Here is a 22304-nt window from a genome sequence, read left to right on the forward strand (position 1 = left end):
TGTTTGTGTTAGTATTGGCAAACAACAACCCCTTTCCAGCCTTTCTCAAATTACTCTGAAACTGACACCCAGAAAGGGCAAGCTTCTGTAGTTCACAAAATCTTTCAGTAGGGTTATCTTTCAACAAACACCAGTTCTAGCAGAGCAGTGCAACACAGACCCCAGAGCATGCTCCATGTCTGACCCAAGCTGGTGCAGCAATCCCCTGCCTGATCTTCTCTCACTGTGCCAGTCCTGCCTCTCCTCCTCCTTCAGCCTGCAGGCACCAGGGATGGAGGAGCTTTATGCTGGAACTGGAATCCAGCACATCGTACATGCTGGGCCACTAGTTTGTCCAGCAGCAAAAAGATGGAGCAGGTAAGAAGAGCCATCACTATTTACACCAGAGACAAGAGATTCCTTTCTCACAAACCTCCACAGCTTCTCAGAGGAACATAAAGTCATTAGCACTCACTCTACACAGTCAGCCCAGATTATCTCAGCACATGACCTATTTTCCCTGCAAGCCATCTCTCCCTTGCCTCCCAGTCAGATGGACTCCATGGGCAAGAAGACAGATTAGCCCAGGGGACTATATAAAGCCCTTAACAAAAGAACAGAGGCTCACTTCCCTAAAGTCTCATCACAACCAAATTTGGCCTTTTTAGAGAGCATCCTTCCTTCAAAGTATATCCAAGTTCCAACTTCTTTTCCTCCAACAAAAAAGGAAAACTTTGATAAATAATCTTATCAGATTTTTTTTCACTTGAAGAAAAAGGCTGCTTCCCCAGTCTGCTTTGCAATTCCAGGCAGGCAGCAACAGTGTGCTGCAAGAAGCTGGGCAGCAAAGGACACAGAAATGCCATCAGGGAGCTTGAAAGGAGAATGAGAGATGTGGATCAAGAGAGATGGGGGCAGAAGCAAGTGAAGAGCCAGGGGTGGCACAGGGCAAGCAGAGGCAGAGGCAGTGGGGTACTTGGATGGGGCACAAAGCTAAAAATGAGGCACAGGTACAGGGATAGTTTGGACTCAGAGTCAGCAGCCCAGATTTGAGAGAAAAGCACACAGCACGGATACCAGGGCCCTGATGGGCACCAGAAACACAGAAGACCTCTCACAACCTGCAAATCTGTCATCCATCTCCCTGTGGGAGCCCCACTGCGTATTGCAAAGACACTCCACACACACACCCTGGAGCAAGGGCACCTGCAGCCCAGGAGCAAAAGCAAATCAGCCACAACTCTGGACCTGATTCCCAAGGGGAAGGGCTAGTCCAGGAGCAGAGACTAATTCTGGCCCTGCTGAGCTCAGAGGGAGAGATCCACAAGCTCTGCAAACCACTGAGCATCAGTGTAGGAAGGGGTGACTGTCTGGTGACCTCCTTGCCAAAGTCCCATTTTCCCCATTGCAAGGGTGCTGGTTGCCCAGCCCACCACAAAGGAGATGTCATCCCAACTCATAATGAGGTCGTCATGCAAGCGTTTCCATAGCAACAAAGGGGTGATTCTAATTTCAATATAAAAGACCAGCGAAAAAACGACATGGTTTGGAGTTTGGGGGTTTTTGAGGGAGGGGAAGAGGTGGTTGATGCAGCTGCAAGCAGCCCTCCCTGGGCTGCAGCATCCCCCCCCCCCCCTCCCCCCCCCCCGCTAGCAGTGCCCATCAGCAGCATGTGGCCAGCACCACCCTGTGGCCACAGCCACCCACGGCCCACCGACCCCAGACACATCCACAGTAGGGCAGGAGGCAAGAATCACAGGCAGCAGCAAGCCCAGGGACCAGAGGAGGGAAGTGAGGAACCCCACCGAGGGCAACTCAGTCACAGAGATTTCAGTTACTGAGATTCACAGGGGGTGACCTGCTGGGGAGCAGCTCTGCAGAGAGAGACCTGGGAGTCCTTGTTCATAACAAACCAAGCATGAGCCAGCAATGTGCTCTCACGGCCAAGAAGGCCAATGGCATCCTGGGATGCATCAAGAAGAGTGTGGCCAGCTGGTCAAGGGAGATTCTGCTCCCCATCTCCTCTACCCTGGTGAGGCCTCATCTGGAGCATTGTGTCCAGTTCTGGGCTCCTCAGCTCAAGTGGGACAGGGAACTTCTGGAGAGAGTCCAGTGCACAGCTACAGAGATGATCAGGGGATTGGAACATCTTCCTTATGAGGAAAGGTGTCAGGACCTGGGGATGGAGAAGACTGAGTAGGGACATTATCAACACTTGTAAGTACCTAAAGGGTGTATGTCAGGATGATGGGAAAGCATGTTTTTCAGAGACATGACACAGGATAATGGACATAAGCTGGAACACAAAAAGTTCCACTTAAACACATGAAGAAACTTCTTTCTTGTGCAGGTGAGGGAGCCCTAGCACAGGCTGCCCAGAGATGGTATAGAGTCTCCTTCTCTGGAGGTTTCCAAAACCTGCCTGGACACATTTCTGCGTGACCTGATTGAGGGGAATTTGCTTTTGCAGGGGAGGTGGACTATATAACCTGTAGAGGTCTCTTCCAACCCCTACCATTCTATGATTCTGTGATTGAGTCTGCCAGCAGCACAGGCCCTTCAGGGGACTGAAGCCCAGGACAGCAAAAGCAGGGTGCAAGCAGGCTCATGCTTCAACCTGGTGGGGTGCCACATGAATGCATGATTGCTCTTCCTCCAGGCCCTCACCTTCAGGTTGGGAAATTAGTCCAGTTCTATAGACTTTGGAGGACAGCAGGCATGTGGACCGCCAGCTGACAGGTGTAGGGATGATGAGAAGCATGAGGACTTTTATTCCCTCTCTCCTGGCAAGCAAGCAACAACCGGCCTATATCCTAATTCATGGTGTGCTATTTGCAATTGCTTTGCAGGGCTATCAAGCATCAGCCTCTCAGCTACACAACCACAGGCAGAGCAGAAGGGAAAATATGAAGCTGTGCTTCATTCACTGCAGTCTAAAGCAGTCTCTGGGAAAAAAGTAGGATGTCGAACAAGTGGACCAGCACATAAAAGAGTGAAGGACAAGGCTTGGAGCAGGGCTCTGAGGGAGGCCGCTAATAGAAGCAGATATAAGTATGCACTTCAGAAATAGCAACCTGTGCACATGCTACATGAATCCCAGAACCAGCACTCTGTGATTAATAGCAGCTGTGGGGCTCCAGAACCTGGGAAATACAAGACTTCGATTTCTCTGGCCAAATCCAGGAATAACACCTCTTGTCTCCCTGGTTGTGACATTAATACTGCTATTGTCTCAGTACTTTATTCAGGCCTCCAAAAGGTTCACTCTAGATTCCATAGAACCCCAAGACTGGGCTTTGCATTCACAGCACTATTCTTCAAAAGAAACAAAAGAAATCCACATCTCACCTTCTCATTTCTGAACACATTTGGTTTTTTTCAAAACTTCTTTTATTTTATTAGAAATTACAAAGAAACTCTCTCCGGGAGAGCAAGGAAAAAACACCAAACCCAAACAACCCTGAAATGTTTCCAAGCAATTTTGTTCCATATAAACAGAAGCAAAGTTACGTATTTCATCCACACGCATGTACAAAAACATTTTAAGTAAAACATCCTTCACACATAACATGTGCATCAGTCTCAGAATTGAGCACAGCATCAGATTGGCCTCACCTACCCTTACCTAATCTTATTTTCCTGTTTTCTTTTTAAATGGTAAATTTCTATGCAGGAAACATCTCTTTCTTTCTGCACAGCACTATGTAGATTCGAATTAGCACGGATGGTCTCGGCATTAAATCACTCAGCGGCACGCTCTGACATACAGCTGTAAAGTTGTTAACGCTGTCGTTTAGAGAGTGAACTTTGTCGGATACCAGGCAAAACTCTTCAAAAGGAATAAAAAGGTATCGCTGGAGGGGAAAAGGAATATGATACACACAGCTCTCTCAGTGACAATCCTGTATGATTCCCATGCAAAACACTTCAAAAGCCAAGTAATTCATAGATCTTGCTCTCCAAATTGATATCAAAGTTCCCACCAATTCAATCGTGGCAAAATAAATCACTAAAGATATCAATGCTGCTGGATATGGATGAGGCCAGCACTCAATACTCCAATTTGCCATCCACCCACCTTTGGAAAGAGAAGGGAGAGAGACGAAAGGACCAAGCAAACCACAGCCTCCTGAGGTGAGTGGGTCAGCACAGCGCTTTACCAGCGGCCAGCAACAAACAGCACCTGCCAGAGCTGGGCTTCATTCTGACCCACTGCAGAATCTCCCTGGGGCTTGAAGTTTGGGGTTTACACGGTCAACGAACAACTCAGTCCTTGCCCAAGGCTGCATTAACACCTAGCAAAATCTTATTTGATTCATCAAATAAACCAAAAGGCATATTGTGTGTCTCTGCCTTTGTGTGCTAGATTTGAAATGCACAAGCGATGCTGATGCATTTGTCCTTTCTGCATAAACATGCATCAGAATCGGGAGCACGTCTCTCACACTGTAACGACACAGCTGAATCGGTGGATGGTGAATTTCCACCGTATTTAAATATACTTGAAGCATTCGGTCTTGGCTTGTTGCAGAAGAGTGAGTTACAGGGTGAAATGAGTGTGGAAAAGGGAGGTGAAACACAAAACCACAAAAGTAAGACAGAACAATTGTATGTGAGCAATATAGGGGAAGTATTCAAGATTGACGCTTAGGAGGTTTAAACAAAGCCCTGGAGAACTGCAGATTTTCCTTTTCAGCCCACTTGAAAGCTTGCAAATGAATAAGCAATGTTGGCAGCAGTAACTCTGTCCTCTAGCTCCTGAAAACAGTGCAAGGGACTCCACTTACCTGCCCCAGTCTCAAAAAACACTTTACTACCACAGTCTGGCAATGCTCCAACAGAGAAAGGCCCAATGACAGGGGTTCTCACACAGTGTCAAAGCCTGAGCCTCGAGGCCTTAGCCTTGCACTCTCTGTGTGTTGTGGAGAGCACCAGATTTGCTGGTTTAGGTAAGGTGGGCAGTTTGCTTTTAGCCCAGCACTACTATTTCAATAGCAAGCTCTACAAAACATGTAGAAGCAGAAAAGCGCGGTCACAGCAGGAGGGAGTCTCCTCCCATTCCCAGACAGGAAGGGCTGAAGCCACTGAACTCAGCCATTGATGGTGTGGATATCTTCAGGTGAGGTAGTCAAGTTGAACTGACTTTATGGGCACAAAAAGGAGAAACAGACATTTCTAAAAATGCTATGCATCTGGCCTGCTTTATACTTCAAGGCCAACTGAATGGTGGTCTAACAATGACTATTTCTCTTTGGCTGCAGATGAGGCCCAAGGGAACAAATTTAGCTACAGATATCTAAAGCAGAGTGAGAAGATGCTACCCCAAATGCCTTCCTGAACAAGCACAACTGTGCTGTGTTTCTTCATGATAAGCCGTTTTGCTTAAAACTAGGTTCATCCAGGCCAGTTACATTTCAATGTCCATCTGAGCATCCTCCAGCCAGCAACAGTCCTATCTGAATAGAAGGAAAGCTCATAAAACGTTCACAGAATTCTCTGGAGGATCACAGTGCTTCTTTTGAATAGTAACTAAATCTCAAAGACACTTCTAAGAGCCAAATACTACTATTCTCTTTCTTACAGCTGAGAAAACAGGGACTTTGCAGCACATCTAATGGTGACTCAGAGGGAATCAAAATGAAGATTTCCTGGTACGCTGGTCTGCTGTTCTACTACTGACTAGGCTCCAAATAGCTAGAATCCACCCTGCAGGAGAAATCTTTAAAACTGTGATGGACAATTTTAACTCCAATGTCCATAAAAGCCGGTGGTCACACATTCATACTAGACATTGAGGAATTTTATGTTTGCCTTCCACTTCTACAAAGTGGAAGAGAAATATAGTTAGGAAAAAAAAGAATTAAAGCTAGGCATGTTATACAGAAACAAAAATACTATGCCTGGAGCTCATTCTTTCAAAAGATAAACTTGCAATTGTAAGAACAAATGGGAGTTTTGGTAAATCTCCCTCAAATATCCCAATGGGTTACAGGTATAAAGCCAGTTTAAGTGGCTGTACATTCTTGATTCATGTTCATTCCAGCTTTTTTGAGAGAGATACTCAATGAATCAAGTTAAAGGCCGAGTTGATCAACTGAGGACTGTGCAGAACAAAAAAAATACAACAAAAAAAGCCATCAGTCAACTGAGCCATAAAAGCAAGAAGCCAAATAGATTCTGTTTCAGACTAAGTTGTCAAGATAACGACTTTGAATAGGAAACCTCAGCCAGTCTGAAGTTGCTGCATTCAATCCGACGAGAGCAAAGGATAAGTTTGCATTGACAGCGTTGGCTCACGCTAATACTAAAAGCTGCTTCAAAGCTGCTTCATTGTCTCCAGAAAACCACATCAACTTCTCTGAATAGATGGTCAAGAAATCAACCAGAGAAGAAGCTCTGCTGGACTTGTTACTAACATGGATGGATAGGTGAAGAATGTGAAAGTCATGGCTGCAGCAGACCTGAAATTGTGGCATTTAAAATCCTGAGAAACGTGTATAACAGAGCCCTGGACCTTTCAGACAACATGTGTTGGTTTATACAAGGAACACCTTGTCAGGATCTCATGAGGGGCTGCCATAGCCTCCCAAAGAGGCCCAACAGTGCTGCCTTATCTTCACAGGTAGTTCTCTCAAAGTAGAACAGTCATTTCGGATGGGCAGAAAGTAAATGAGGCACGACAGAAGGTCAGCACAGATGATCAAGGAACTCCTGACTGAGCTCAAACACACAGACAAAAGCTCCCAGATGTGGAAGTGAGGATGGTCTGGCCAGCAGGGATATAGAGACACAGCCCAAGTACACAGGGACAGTTAGGAAAGACAAAGCTCATCTGGAGTTGGGCCTGGTAAGAAATGTGAAGGGCTTTTTTAAGTACACTGGTAGCAAATGGAAGGTTAAAGAAAACACAGGTTTACTGTTCAACGATGCAGGTAACCTAGTGACAAAGGATGCACTTGGTACTCCGAGACTGATGTATTCAGCACCTTTTTTGCCTGTTTTCACTGGTAAGGTCTGCCTTCAATCCTGCCAGGTCCTTCAGTCTACCAGCAGAGCATTACCAACCACAGAGAAAGATCAAGTTAGCAAGAACATAAGCAACTGGACTTATGCAACTCCACAGAACTGGGCAGGATGCATCTGAAGGCCCCAAAGGACCTAGAGGATAGGACAGTGGGGCCACTCTACAGCATCTTTGCACGGTCAGCAGCAGCGACAACTCCTAAACCAGTGAAATATCTGACTTATGACCGTAACAGTTAGAAAGAGAGTAGCTAGTATATTGAGGGAAAATATTTATCTCTATTCAGTGCTTGTGAGACGGTATCTGGAGGACTGCATCCACTTTCGTGCTCCCCCTTATAAGAAAGGCACTGCAACAGTTTCAGTGGAAGGCCACAAAGCTGGTTAGGGGGCTGGTGCACAGGATGTACAAGGAGAGGCTCGGGGAGCTCAGAGTTTCCTCAGATTTAGGAAGAGAAAAGGCTAAAGAGATACCTCATTGTATACAACCACCTAATGGGCAGGTTAGAGAAGACAGGAATCAGACTCTTCTTGGAGATGACCAATGAGAGAACAAAGGCAATGAGCACAAGATGGAATACAGGAAATTCCAACTAGATTCAAGAATATATTTTTTTCTTACTATGAGGGTAGTCAAACATGGAAAAATACCCAAAGAGGTTTGGCATCACTATCCTTAGAGATAGTTAAAACTCAATTGGACGAGGCCCTGAGCAGCCTGATCTAACTGGCTGTGCTTCAAGCAGGAAGCTGGACTGGAGAGACTGGGAACCTCAAGACATTCCTTCAAGGCAAATTCTTTGATGATCCCATGACTCAGCAAATCTCTCCACTGGTAACAACTTTCCACTGGTAACTTCTTCATCATTAATTTTCCAAAGCCAGCCATGACACCACGAAATGTACAGGGTGACTTTCAATCTTGTGAGTCATGACAGAGTACAGAAGCCAGCAAAGTAGGGAGCTGAAGTGCACTACACATCAAATGTCTCATCATGATTTTAAGTAAGGTCCCTCATACACCAGGACCGGCCCTGTTTATGAGTCATAGCCATCACAGTGCTCTCAGTTTGTTTCAAGTCTATTACATACCATCAGGATTAAATAAAAAGACTGTCTCTTTTCACATCTTCTTCATCTTTTTCTTGCACCGCTGGTTGAAGACGGGCGAGGATCCCATCAGGCTGTCAGCAGAATGAGAGCCGTAGCTACTCTCAGAGCCATTAGGGCTCTGTGGCATCCCAGCTTCACTCATGCCTGACATCGGTTCTTCAAACACATCGCTGCCCAGGACCCCATGGCTGTGGACATTGGCCTCCTCATTTTCTTGCGGCTCCATTTTTACCTGTGCCAAGTTCCAGAGTGGAGAAGCATTCACCTCAGCCCCTAGAGAAAGAAAAAGTATACAGTAGCAATGAAGTAGAAAGGCAAATCACAAATGACATGCAGATGCACGGGACAGCCGCACTGGTGAAGAAGCAGCCAACATAAAGGTAAAGGTGAATTAGGCGGGGGGAAGGATGGATGATTAAAACACATCAACTAGTGCAAAACAATTTCAACAGCTCAGTAATTACTGCTCTAAAACATATGATGCTATCCTTTCACAGCAATCCTCCACATTGTTTTCTCCATGAGAAACAACAACATAAAGAATCTATATCCACGTTAAATATCCAGCTCTGTGCAGATTAAGACTTTTCTGTACAAGATTTCACAACCATATTTCTCAATAACAGCAACTGTTTTTCTCCCCAAGAGCAGTAATTATAGATTGCATTATTTGTGCTTATTTACAGGTTTAAGAGAGAGAAAAATCCTATTTAAAATACACTAATTGGGCCCCTTGCTGAGATGGGTATAACTGCCCAGAATTGAAGAAAGCCTGAAAACTTCTCACTTTTAAATCTGGTTTCCTGTGGGGGTAACTTCCCGTGGAAAATAAAAGAAATTAAAAAACCAAAACAAACTAGTAAATCAGTTTTAGTCAGTTTTCCAAACTTCACGTCTCAAGGAGCTTGGCTATAGTTTGAAAGCACAACTCTTGTATGGAGCCAAACCTATTACTATTCCCTATTATGAATACGCTGCTAACAATACTCCCTTATTACTAGCAATTACACAGAGAACAAATCTTCCACCACATGTTTGTAATCTAAATTCTCCCTTATGAAGGAGCCAGGAATCTTTTCCAGAGCAGCTGAGTCCAAGCCAGGGTTTAGGAGACCTTTGTGGCAACACAAGTTACATGAGCTCAGCAGTTGGACAGCAAGCAGTGCTTGCTGGTGTCCAGTTACCTTAATAAAAAGTCCTTTTTATGTTAATTATGAGTAAATGTGCTCCTCACAACAATGGCCACATCATTAAAATGCTATCAGTTCCACAGGGCTGTAGCTCTAGTCTACAAAATAATCAATGATGCCCACTAAACTTACTGTGTCTTTGTTTCATCAATGGCTCTTCATTGCTCAGCCTTATTCCTTTCAGCTCTATCACCTGTCATTGAGTGTGTCACTAATGACTAACAGCACTTAAGCACTAGCACAGGATGTTTCATCTTCAAAGCACTTTAACTTCAAAGTACTTTACAAATGAGCTAATCCTCATGTTATCCTGCTGGGTGGAGGAACAAGGTCCCCAATTTTGCCTCCATTTCCCCAGCTGCAAGGAAAATAAGCAGCTAGCCCACAACTGCAACAGCAGGCATAAGCAGAAACAGAAGCAGAACACAGAAGGCTGTAACAACAGTTTTTTCCTCAGACACTGAGGCCTTGCTGCCCTCTCTACCACCCTCACAGCTGTATGTTCAAGATGGTAGTATCCTAATTGCAGCAGCTTTTCCTGGCTCCTTACGCTATTACGCTCTCCAGCTCTAGACTGGGACTTCACAGCGATGAGATTTCCAAAGGCCCTTGTGAAGTGAAGAGGGATTTTAGAGAGGAACAGAGCACTTGTATTCTTAATTAGAAAACATCAATTCGGCATCAGAGAGGCAAGAGGCATTTAATATACAGCTAGCATGCTAACCTCTGGGTCTCAAGTGGTAGTAGATGCTAATACAAAGCTTTCTGGATGAATCACTTGCAACCCCAGATGGGCCAGAGGAGTCTGCTGTTCCCTCTGCCACAAAAATGTGAGCACTTCACATGTCAGAAGTACTATGAGAAACAACAGGAGCTTCCAGAAAAACATCAGATGGATCTATGCTTTTATAAGATGCAGCAGAATGTGTTATTTAAAAAAAAAAAAACATAATGGAATCAGAGGGAGTGATACTCTAACCTCAACTATAGATGCCACTTTCTTCGGGGTTAATAGGACGACAGGGTTCATTGGCTTTTAATCAGAATCTTAAAGTGAAACGGTTGTTATTGCAGAGATTTCCATAGTTCAGAATGCCATATACAAAAACCAAAACTGCCTTTCTTTGGCAGAAGAATGTCTTTTTCATTTTTCCAGAAAATTTAGCACTTCTAAATGGTATACAGAATAAAACTTGTACACAGATACAAGAAAGGCACAGCAGCAGCAGATCCTCTCATGCTGGCCACCAATGTGCTTCAATGCCAACATCAAGGAATGACACTTTGAGGAAAGGAGTACAGTTTGCACCATCCTATCCCTCACAGACCATTTCACTGTCTGCAGCCTCAGCTCACTACAGCAGGCTTTGGGGTACAGATGCTAGAATGTGAGACTCCTACAAGCTCGTTTTCATGGAAGTCACTGATAAGCTTTCATAAAACAATGACTTTCAGTGCCAGGGTGACTGCTGATTATGGAGGACTGCAACCAGTATCATTACTATTTCATAGAATCATAGAACAGTAGGGGTTGGAAGGGACCTTTAGAGATCTAGTCCAACCACCCTGTAGAAGCAGGTTCACCTAGATTAGGTCTAAAGCATTATAAAGTGTCTTGAATTTAGTCCGGTCACAAGGAACATGGCCTTCAATTTTTCAGTAACATCAGTCTCTGGACAAGAATCTAAACTTCCCCAGGAAAAAAGAAAAGATAAAAGGGAAAAATACTCCAACAGTACTCTCCTTACTAGAAATAAGCATAAACTCTAGTCTTTTATACACTAAAATATATACACATATATATAAACCCAAAAGTTATTTTTGTCTTTGTTTTTCTACAGTGATGGCCCAAGGACTCTATTGTTGTTTTGCCCACTAGAGTATGTATTGCAGATGTGGTTGCTGTTTTGGTTTTTTTTTTCCAGTCTGACGTAACAATCTACCTCAAACCAATATATAGCCAAGAACTTCAAGGATCTCATAAACATCATATAAAGCATTCTGTGTTCTACAGGGTGCATAAATGGAGCAAATACTTAACAAATGCTCATAATATCTTTGATTCTTTGCTTTTGTATTGAGAAAGCTAGCAAGGATTTCTCTCCCATCCAAATTTTTTTATTCCAATCCTTTTTTTTTCTCCCTCTCCTTCGTCACATTAGGATCTTTTATTAAAAACAGAAACAAAATCACATGGAACAGCTCACAGACTGTTTCCAGCAGTAGCAAGATACCTCTACCTGAAGTCTGCGGGGAAGCTTCTACTTCCAAGTTGGCAGAGAAGCGCTCGCTTTGAGCTCCAAGGACTCCAACGGGCAAAGACTGGTCACCGGAAGCCAGATCCCCTTCCAGCTCCTCACTTATGGGGAAAGTAATGTCACTAACAGGTTCCTCTTTAATCTTCACAGGCTTTGTGTCTTCTGCTGCCTTCTCAGGGTTGACAATCTTCTCGTACTCTTCAGAGAGCTGCTTGCTAACCTGTCAAAAGATCAGTGGGGGTGAAAAAGAGGCCAGAAAGGTCAGAGTGACTTCGGAGACTGATGGCAATTACATTGCAGCTCTCTGTTCCCAGAATATTATTAACACCTGACCTGAATGAAAAAGTAAACAGGTTATCAGCTACACAGGAAAGATTTTTCTTTTCCCTTTTGAGAACGCTTTCTGTCCTGACTTTAATAACAAGTTTAATCCATTAACACATTTGCTTGATAAATATCCATTAACACATTTGCTTGATAAATATCCAGAAGACTATCTCCCATCCAGCAGTAACAAATTTACCCCAGCGTTAAAAACCAAGCAGGTCAGATACTTATCAGCACTGTGGTCACTAGTGTGCAAAGCCTGGGTACCTTCTGGCAGATTCACAGATTTCTCTAGTCAGAGTAGTGAAGTAAATACAGGAATAGGATTCAGAGCTACCTTGTACTTCTAGGAACTTAACAACTGTAAGTAATTAAAACTTTCAGATTTCAGCTGCTTCCAACAAATACTTGTTTACACCACTGAATCCCAACAGTCAGCAAACTGTGCTCAGGAAAAGCCCAAAGCTTTTTAACAGAAGCAGCAACAAGGCAAAAAATAGCAAATACTATTTCCTCCTTGTAGATATACTTCCAAATACAGAGGCCACTGTGGACCTCAGCTCTGCACGAAGGACACAAGACAATGACCAGCTGCAGGATGAGAGAAAACTATACTAACAGAAAGATGCAGAAAACCCAAATCCCATCTGAGAAATAACACTTGAACAAAAATGAACTGTTTTTCTAAGCAAAAATGCTTTTAATAAAGACAGATTCTGTCGATGTCATTTTTAGGCACAAATCTCAGTCCATCATAATTTACATACTACATACTGTACTTACAGGTGTCTCCATAGGGGCTCTGTAAGCCATCAGGTGCCAATCCAGTGAAAAGAAGGAGAACAAGTACCTGCTTCATTATCTGGCACTCAGATAATGTGACAAGGATAAAGGAATGGTAGGTTTTGCCTTTGGTCACGGGCTACTTATTTGATTCAAGTCTTGGTTTTTGATGAGTAGGGGTAAAATTCCCACTTCAAATCCTTGCATTTCTGTAAGTCCACAACAGGCAGACAGTCTCATAGCAGTCAAATAAAATGAACTTTTCACAGAATACCTGGACCATGAGAAACCATACCCTTATTCTTACAACCTACATTGACATGGCACCTCTTATTCCAAGGAATCTGACAATTCCCCTTCCTTCTCCACAGAAGCACAGTCCTCTCTAGAGCAGAAGGTATCCTCTGTATGACGACTCAGATCAGCACAATACTACCCTACACTTTTAAAGCTTAAGCAAGTCACCCCTTGCTTAAGTAAACACGAGTCATCGTATAGCCAAATATTTTTTGTTCATCTGCTTACTTGTCTTGAAATACCTTATTAAAGCAGAAAATTCAGTTAATCAGTCAGTACTGACTTTACCTCTACTTGATATTTCTGTCTGGGCCATTCAAGACCTGGGGGTCTCCTCTTAAACTCAGACAAACCATCAGTAAAGCACTCTTAGCCTCAGCAGGAACAGAAATAAGGGTCTCGCAGTCAGAAAAAATCCTTGTTTCTCCTTTCCTTGATGATTCCCCTCCGCACCCAAGAGGTTTTCTAACAAGATTTTACTTCAGTAAGACCCAGGAGTTGCTACAGGAACAAGCAATTGTACTGGGGGCACATTTACTGGTGCTGTTCTCACCTGAAGCATGTAGCTGTGATAATCCTTAATGCGGTGCTGCCAGAACTTCTGCAGCGAGAGCACACTGCCGATGCCCACCTCGTGGAAGACTTGCTCCATGACATCAGGGAAAGGGGTGTGCCCAAGCCGAGCCTCTCGATCCACAGCAAAGCGCAGCAGTTTGGTGAACTTCAAGCAGTACTCATGGGCAATGTCTGTCAGGGTCTCCAGGACACTCTCATTGGCACACTCAAAGCCCGTGTGAGCCAGGATGGTGGCCATTGACTGGTAGAGAAGCTGCCGGCAGGAGGACCAACTCAGCTCGGTCACTGGCTCCCCTTTTCCTCTAAAAGCCGGAGAAAAGAAAAATAGCACACCCTAAAAAACTGGAAGGAATGTATGAGTTGGGGAGACATTGTCAATAATAAGGTGATGTACAAAGGGAAAGTGGATTGTTCAGGGTTCTCTTCAGCTTCTCCATTACATATGAACACTACCTAATAAGTAAGGGTTTATCTGTTTTCCCTTCTTCCCCTCCCTGCAAATTGGCACTGCCGATCCTCATTGTCCCTTCTAATGCCAGAAGTTTCCTTGGGTGACTCATGAATGTGAGATGCAAATCTTCTGGACCCTTAAGTGACTCTCTTTCCATGCAAGAGCTTCTCTCCTGGAGATGTGAATTAAATGGGTCCTTGACACAAACCAAAAAATGCATTTTAAATAACATCAACGCAAATAATTTCCCCTCTCAGTTAATTACATTTTTCTTCCTTATTATCTCTGATGTCACAAGCCTAATAGTCAGATACAAAGGCTTCTGGGATAGACAAGTTCTGAATTTGTAATGCAACACACATAAAAAGCAAGAAACAGGATGTACACACATTTGAGAAAGGTACACTGTAGTCAAAAAGACCATTTCCCCACTCTTGTTTCCAGTATGCACTAAACACAACGCTGAAAGAGAAGTAACCCCGTATGCAACCTAAGAAATGAACCATAGAATCACAGAACCACTGACCTTTAAGATCATTCAGTCCAACCACTAACCTCACACTGCCAAACCCATCATTAAACTAAACCACATCCCACAGCACCTCAACTATGTGTCTTTTGAATATCTCCAGGGATGGTGACTCCACCACCTCCCTGGGCAGCCCGTTCCAATGCTTAATAACCCTCTTAGTGAAAAAATCCTTCCTAATGTCTAATCTAAGCCTCCCCTGGAGCAACTTGAGCTCCTTTCCTCACGTCCTATCATTCATTACTGGAGAGAAGAGATAGAACCCCACATCACTACAACTCTCCTTCAGGTAGTTTTAGAGAGTGATCACATCTCCTCTCAGCCTCCTCTTCTCCAGGCTAAACATCCCCAGCTCCCTCAGCAGCTTCTCATAAGACTTGTGCTCCAGACCCTTTATCAGCTTCATTGCTCATCTCTGGACACTCTCCAGCATTTCCATGTCCCTCTTGTAGTGAGGGGCCCAGAACTCAACACAGCACTTGAGGTGTGGCCTCATCAGCACTGAGTACAGGGAGACAATCACTTCCTTGGCTTTGCTGGCCATGCTATTTCTGATACAAGCCAGGATGCCATTGGCCACCTGGGTACACTGTTGGCTCATATTCAGCCATCGTGGAGAGGTTCCATCTCAGAGCAGCATTCTCCATCCTTGGGTTTGAGATCTCTCTTCTCTGTGTTGCTAAGCAAGAAGGGAGGACCATGCAGGATAGAGAAGTGGCCACACATGACTGAGGAGATGCAAGCACTTCTAACATCATTCATTTACAGTCAGGCAAATATTTTTTTCCTCAAGATGAGTTAACAAACAAAAATCCTACATAGCAAAAAGAGAAGATGAGGTAAGGCAAGACCTCTGAAAGGTAAACATTCTATCAGATTTCTCAACTCAATTAAATGCATGTGATGTATTTGCCCATATCAGTAACACAGTCCTCAAAGGCTGATGTCAAAAAATCAAACTTCCTTTCTGCTAAGTACAGTCTTTATATTCTTCTTCACACTCCATTCAACACCAGAGGCAGAATTAAACTAACAATTTCACCCTTCATTTGTTTCTGATCAATTTCTCCCAACATCTTCCACAGCCCACCCTGAGATTTGCCTCTCTCTCACCCTACATTACTTGTGCATCACCACATGCTCTTTCCAGTAACAAGACCTGATGAAACAGTACACTGATGCTCTGACAAAATTCTCACTAGTCTTGTTTCCCCAATGAGTGAATTAGGTACCCTTTGGTATCACTGAAACACTGGGCCACAGAGCTTCAGCTCCCCCTGATCCTTAGGACTGACCCATGGAAAAGCACTGAAACACAGCAGTAAAAACATGTAACACTTCAGGGGAATGAAAACGGAAGGTTAAACTTAAGAGATATCAGGACAAAAATCATTCCTTTTCAAGAACACTAGCTCAGCACTTTCTGATCATTCACACGAAGGGGGGGATCACGCTGTGTTAAGAGCTGCAGATGGTGATATTTCTAAGTGGGTATTACCAACAACATGTGGATCTCAGGTCACAGACTCATCCCAGTTATATGACTCACATCCCAATTCCTACTCAATTATGTAACTACTTTGTAAAGAAGACAGCAGGCACTCTGACAAGGTGAATTAAAAGATCATTGGTTCCCTTACAAACCAAGCATCGCCCATACTGGTTTTACACCTGCCTCACTGCCCCCCCTTCACCTCCTAGCAACTGATTTCTGAAGTTCACAAGCAGCCCTATGTCTCACACCACAATGGGACCAGGAGGTTACAACAGAAAAACAACATACAACAAAAACAACCAGTAAATGACCATCAAAAGTTATGCCCATTGAAAGGAATCTCTTCTTCTTCAACACATATGGAAAAATACCTAGTTGTCCAGCAGCCATCAGTTGAGAAACCAAAGACACCAAATGCCAGGCTACAATTAATACAGAGACAAATAAAGAGTCAGTATTGATTCTCTGCCATTCAATCAAAACACTATGGGCAAGCTTAAAAGCAGGTACAAGTAGGTACAAGCCCAAGCAAGATACTCAGACACTTGTAAAGTAGAGCACACAACCATTTAGCAATGCATATCACTGCTCAGAAGCAGCAGAGAATGTTGTATCTCTTTTAAGCCCCTAGAGGTAAAGGAAATAATTGCCAGCATTAAAATGCAGCTAGGTCACTATGCTGAAAGGGATATAATCAACTTGAAATCTAATCAATTAAAGACAGAGAGAAAAGAAATTTCAGGTACTGTATTGAAATCCAAACCCCCAACTCTTGTTCTTGGTAAGGTCGGTCAATTATGTTTTGTTTTTCTTAGGTTTTCTTCTCTTGTTTACTGTTTCTCACAATAAACAATAGAGAAAGATGGTTAAAAGCCTGATTGAAAGAATTGACAAAAAGAAATATTTTTGTAGCTGTTAATGGAAAATAACAAATGAGAAAATATCTTGTTTTTTTCATCTTTAACCTTCAGGTACGGTCTGATAAGAATGCAAATAAACACAACAGTCATATTTCAGTTGAAAGCAGCTACCTAATGTCTGCCTTTCCAAAAAGGAGCAGCAAACTTATTTTCCCTGATGATCATAGTTAAAGAGCCCTGGTCTTCCATCTAATCCAGACACTTAGCACCTACAAAAGCACCCTGCCAGATACCATCATTACGCAGAATGCCATCCTCTGCAGCACTGAGGGCTTTCCTGAAAGGCTCCTCATCCAGCTACCATCCAAAGCCAAGCTCATTTCATGTATCACCAGGCTCATAGGGCTGCAAGTAAATGAGCCCTTCAATGCCTAAAATTCTGTCACCAGAGATTAGGAAGACTAGCAGTTAAGCCTGTGACTTGGAGGTGATCATGTCTACGGAATATGTAGTATGAAATTTATCACAACTAGTGGCCAGCTTGTCACTCCTTCCATTTTGTATTTCCAAGAGGTTCTATATCTTTCTATAGGGGTCACCAACACTAGATGATGTTCCAGACAGAAGTCTACCTGCTAAGACATTAATTCTTTGGAGCCAAAAGCCAGCCTTTTCTCACTGCTGCCAGCAAAACCTGCAACATGCACAACTTCACAACAGGAAAAAAAAGCATCCATTTATAACAACTAGCCTTATTTTCAGCACTAATAAGGTTTCAGAACTCACAAAAGGCCCATCTTCTGTATCAATGAGACATTCCCCAAAGGCACCCCATAAGCCATTCAGCCAAGCTTCTCTCCTGAAAGGCTGTTTTTCTCAGAGGGAAGGAGATCTTGTAGTTCATTTCCCATGCAATTATATTCAGGGGAAAGTGTTTAGGCTAAGTCAGTTCAAGCACCAACAGCTAAGGCTCACTCAAGTGCAGAAAGGGACTGAAGTGCTCTGCTCCCTCCTAGGTGAGCATAAGCTGGCAGCAGATGGAGGGAGGGATTGTTTTCCCCGTGAACACAACAATTTTATGAAACATTACACCGTGGAGTTGAATTTATACCAAATGAGGTGCGACAAGGTTGCTTCACAGACATTTTCTCCAAAAGAGCAAAATAAAGGAGAACATTGGAAAAACAAGTTATGCTAGTCAGTGCATCAAAGGACACAGCATGCTAACTCAAACCACAGAGTTGTTTCCTTTTGGGACAAGGCCTCTCTCCACTTCATCCTGAGTAAGACTCTTTTTAAATATCTCTTCTATGTCTACAGAAGGCTACACAGGTCTAAAAAGAAGCTTCTCAACAGATAATAGCAAGAGGTGATGGATAAATTTTGGAAAATAAGTCAAGTCCCAGTGGCCCAACCTAGAAGACATGACAGTTTGGAGGCTAAGCCGAAGTGCTTTGTCTATCAGGGAAAGTATGTTCGGTCTGCTCAAATTTCCACTGCTCCAAATCCTTCTCCACATTAAACCGGCCATCCCATCAACATGTGCTTCCCTATTTCTGTACAGGCATTTCTTCACTATAAGCCTTTCTGCCATGAACCATCTTCCCACTGTAAGCTCCCAGTTTTGTTCACAGTTTATCTTCCAACACAGAGCGCACATCTTATGTAGTGAGAAACAAAAATGAGAGCATGGCAGAGAAATTTGTTTAGAAAATGACCATGCACACACAAGAAAAAGCATCTAAAGAGGCACAAAGGAAGCTGAAGAGAGAAGGAAAAGCAAGCAGCCACATTATAGTAAAAGTCTATTCAAACAGTAGCTTCAAGTCTATAGTTCCTTATTCATTCTTGATTATGATTTAAGCTTACCTTCTGTTTCTACATCAACCAAAACCAAACGTTAATCCCTTATTGAGTATTCCAAGAACTGTAACATCAACAGTTGCAAATCAGTGGGACCAGATGGCAATTCACCCAGGAATACTAAAGGAATCCAAGGATGAAATAGCTGAATAGCTGTGGTGAGTCACCTCGTGCTTTAAACTGCTTTGGTCCATGAGGACCAGAAGACAGAAAACATGAAAATGTTTTCTTTTAACAGCTTCAGAAGAGATGTGCAGAAGTGCAGGCTGTGAAGCCTCACATCTTCTGGTGCACCAGGGAAATTCAAAGAAATTATAAGAACGGAATTAGAGGATACCTAGGTAAATATGCTACACTCAGAAACTTAGTCCAGACAGCTTTTGTAAATGGAAAACCTGCTTCTCAAACCTACTAGTGTTTTCCAAATCCATCAACAACCAAGTGTGTAAGAGATCTTCCTCTGCAGAGTACAGGTTTTCCTTTGGTGATCTGTGTCAAAACCAAGGCTGGTTTCGACACACTTAGACATTGGGGGAAACAGAGAAGAGGAATATCACCGTGATTAAAACTGCTGGTGCTACAGATTTTGGGGGCTTGAAAAGACCAGAACAAATGAAAAACAGGAGTAAAGTAGGTTCTGCCTCTTTCCTCATCTCAAAAGGGATGAGGAGGTAGGGCTTACAGGTATGACGTGGGGCAGAGGGGAGGAAAACAAAATTAATCCAGGGCATAACAATATAAAAAAGTGTGGGGTGAAATGATGAAAGGAAAGTGAGATATCTATAGTAGAGAAACTTGTGGTCTAATTCAGGTTGGCCACTTGTCTCTTCCCATGTCTAAATATACCTGTGCATTGCTTCTCAGACACAGGTTACTGCCAAAAAAACAGAAACGAAGATGTGGGTTTAGTTGAGTACTGTAATTCTGACAATGGCCCTTCAGAAAGCAGCATAAAATTAAGCACTGTCATGTTTTATCAAGGGGAAGAATGGTTTTACACACCAAGAACAAGTGTCAGCAAATCAGATAACTATTTTTTACAACTATAACAGCACCTGCTATGCTTAATTCATGTGTCTTAAAACAGTAACAAATGCAAAGCCTTCCTCCTGGAAAAGAATAAATGTGTTTGGTTTAGTGAGCACAGGAATTCTAGTCTACACTGCAGCTGATTATAAATCCAGTGTCAGCTGCAAAATATTTCCTTTCCAAATGGGCTTTCCAGTTTTTACAGTCTAGTCCTTCAACTCCCCCACGTGGCTGACTACTAAATAACAATTATTTACTCGGACCCCAGAAACTCGCAAAGGAAAAACAAAAAGACAAAATGCCCTCCAAAACATGGACAGAGCCACAGAAAACTGAACTTAAAGCTGAAGCCACAGGGAAGTACTAAGCAGAACGCTGCCCAGATCTGCAAACGACAGGGCCAGAAAGAGAAGAGTCAGGGGCCTCTGATTTAATTTGCACAGGAATGTGCAGGAATTCCCTTCACCCCTCAAGAAGGATGATGGTTTTCCTCCACAAACAGCACTAAAGAATCACTCTACTGTTCAGAGAGACTAGTGATCAAAAGCAACATCTTTCAACCACCTCAGGCCATTAAAGATCTCAGTGGCATTTAACTGGTAAGTTACACTTCATGGGTGCACTCTTCCCCCATTTTACAAGCTAAAATTAGTTTTAGTATCATCCTCTCCCACATCACTTTCATTGGTGCACAGTCTTTAACCTAAGAACAGAAAGTTTCAGTAGCGAGGATTAATCCCTGAATCTAAATGCACATTGTGAGACCCTTTGAGAAATGCAACACCTCCGTGTGAATTTAGTGCTGGTCAGAGGGGTAGACAGGGAGCTGGCAGCAACACTGTTTCATCAAAGACTGGCTACAGAGGCAGAAGCAGTGCAATCTTCCTTTACAGTCTCTCTAGCCCTTGGCTGGTGGAGCCAGTATCAATGACAAGAATTCCCTTCACCCACACTCATTACCACCTCTGACCAGAATAACACCAACAAATAGGGTAAAATGTCACAGGCACTTGGCCACTGAATACTTATAACTATTCTATCAAGTCACCTTTACTGAATCTATAACCAAACAGCCAAAACCTAGTTCTGCATCTTCTTGATTTTCAGTTACAATAAGACAAGTTTAGTCATAAGTGACCTAAACAGAAAATACTTCACGTCCTATAACTAAATTTGTTAAAATACCACTGAAGAGAGCAAACCATTTACAAACATTTAGCATGGCACAACAAGACCAAAATCAGTAGCACATCCACATTTTGTTTCCAAAGAAGACAAAAGCACACTTGTTTTAAACAGGGTACACGGTATCCACACAGGAGACATCTAAATTTTTCCTTTTCAAAGCCTGTTTTATACTTTAAACAGAACTGTTTGAGCCTTCACAGTCTAAGGGAACCAACATAACTAGATGTATGTTTAAGAACACTCAGCTTGCTTTCAGCCAAAAACTAACCCAAATACCAACACACCTGTAGAAATCACTCTCAGGGTCACTGTGCCTCAGCTGAAACGGCATTTTGGGGGTTTTGCTGTCCAGAGGAAGTAGGTCATCAGGGAGAGGTGGAGAGGCCGGACAAGATGGCAGAGGCTCACTGTCTTCAGTCTTTATGCCCTCTGCTTGCTGCTGGTTCTGGGCCTGAGCCATGGCGATCAGGCCACGCAGCCGCCTGTTGTGCTGGATGAGCTGAATGGTGTGGATGGTGAGGCTGCAGGGCTCCGACGGGATGTCCAGCATGGTGGTCGGCCGGGGTTTGTTGGCAGATGGCTGATGCAGCGGAGGATCTTGGACTTCCACAGTCCGAAACTCTCGCTGAAGAAGGTCGAAAGAGCTGCGGTTGGCCTGGCTGGATGACACCGGGATCTCACCCCAATATCGCAGCATTTTCACACTGGTCACTATCGCCCTCAGAGCCCAGAAGAAGGTGACCAAATACTGTGGTACGAAGGAACCTTCTCGCCCGGGCAAGCACGAGGCTTCGGGTAGCAACAGAAACGGCAGCCGCGACGACACTCTGAAGGAAGCAAATCGTGGCTGTCAAGAAAGCTGTTGCTCAGCACCTCGCTCAGCACCGTGGTTTCCACGCGGCATCAGGTGGCAAGGCCGGCATTTAACAGATTACATCGTTGCTTCTCCTGAGGAGGGGAGGGAGAAGAGGCGATGGTTATGTCTGTTTGTAACAGGGGCCGGCACCGCTGCGCGGGCACCTCTGTGCGGGACCCGCAGCGCGCCCCGATTCGCGTGCGGAAACTCCGGGGCCCGCCGCCGCCAGGCCAGCCGTCCTTCCCTCGCCGGGCCCAGCCCCGGGCCCCTCAGCCCGGCCCGCGGCCCACGGCAGCGGCCCCAAGCTCTCCCAGCGTGGGCCGCCCCCCGCCCGCCGTACCCCGCAGCACCCCGGCCGCTCCGTTCCCGACCGCCGACACGGAAGCCGGCCGCGGTCCGCCGCCAGAACGGGCTCCCCCGCCACCAGCGCCCCTTCGCGCCGGGAAGAGGGACCCGGCGGCCACCGCCGCTCCCGCCTCCCTCGACG

At 44.2% G+C, this 22304-nt stretch overlaps 1 protein-coding gene across 4 annotated transcripts in view; it reads right to left on the reverse strand.

The window, feature by feature from the left end:
- The window catches only part of SUPT7L (SPT7 like, STAGA complex subunit gamma), a 48955-nt gene that overhangs the window by 26377 nt on the left and 274 nt on the right, over nucleotides 1–22304 (reverse strand). The window contains exons 1-5 of one of the 4 annotated variants that reach the window (XM_061991279.1): nucleotides 22158–22198; nucleotides 21246–21909; nucleotides 13524–13848; nucleotides 11540–11783; nucleotides 3404–8388 (exon numbers count right to left, since the gene is read on the reverse strand). In XM_061991279.1, coding sequence (XP_061847263.1) covers nucleotides 8126–8388; nucleotides 11540–11783; nucleotides 13524–13848; nucleotides 21246–21658 — 1245 coding nt within the window. In that variant the 5' untranslated portion in view covers nucleotides 21659–21909; nucleotides 22158–22198 and the 3' untranslated portion in view covers nucleotides 3404–8125. Of the gene's footprint in view, nucleotides 1–3403; nucleotides 8389–11539; nucleotides 11784–13523; nucleotides 13849–21245; nucleotides 22199–22304 lie in introns of those variants that run through there. The other 3 variants (XM_061991281.1, XM_061991278.1, XM_010199035.2) reach the window with 3 other exon arrangements.

The sequence above is a fragment of the Colius striatus genome, chromosome 2 (genome assembly GCF_028858725.1).
Source record: "Colius striatus isolate bColStr4 chromosome 2, bColStr4.1.hap1, whole genome shotgun sequence".
NCBI classification, from domain to species: domain Eukaryota; kingdom Metazoa; phylum Chordata; class Aves; order Coliiformes; family Coliidae; genus Colius; species Colius striatus.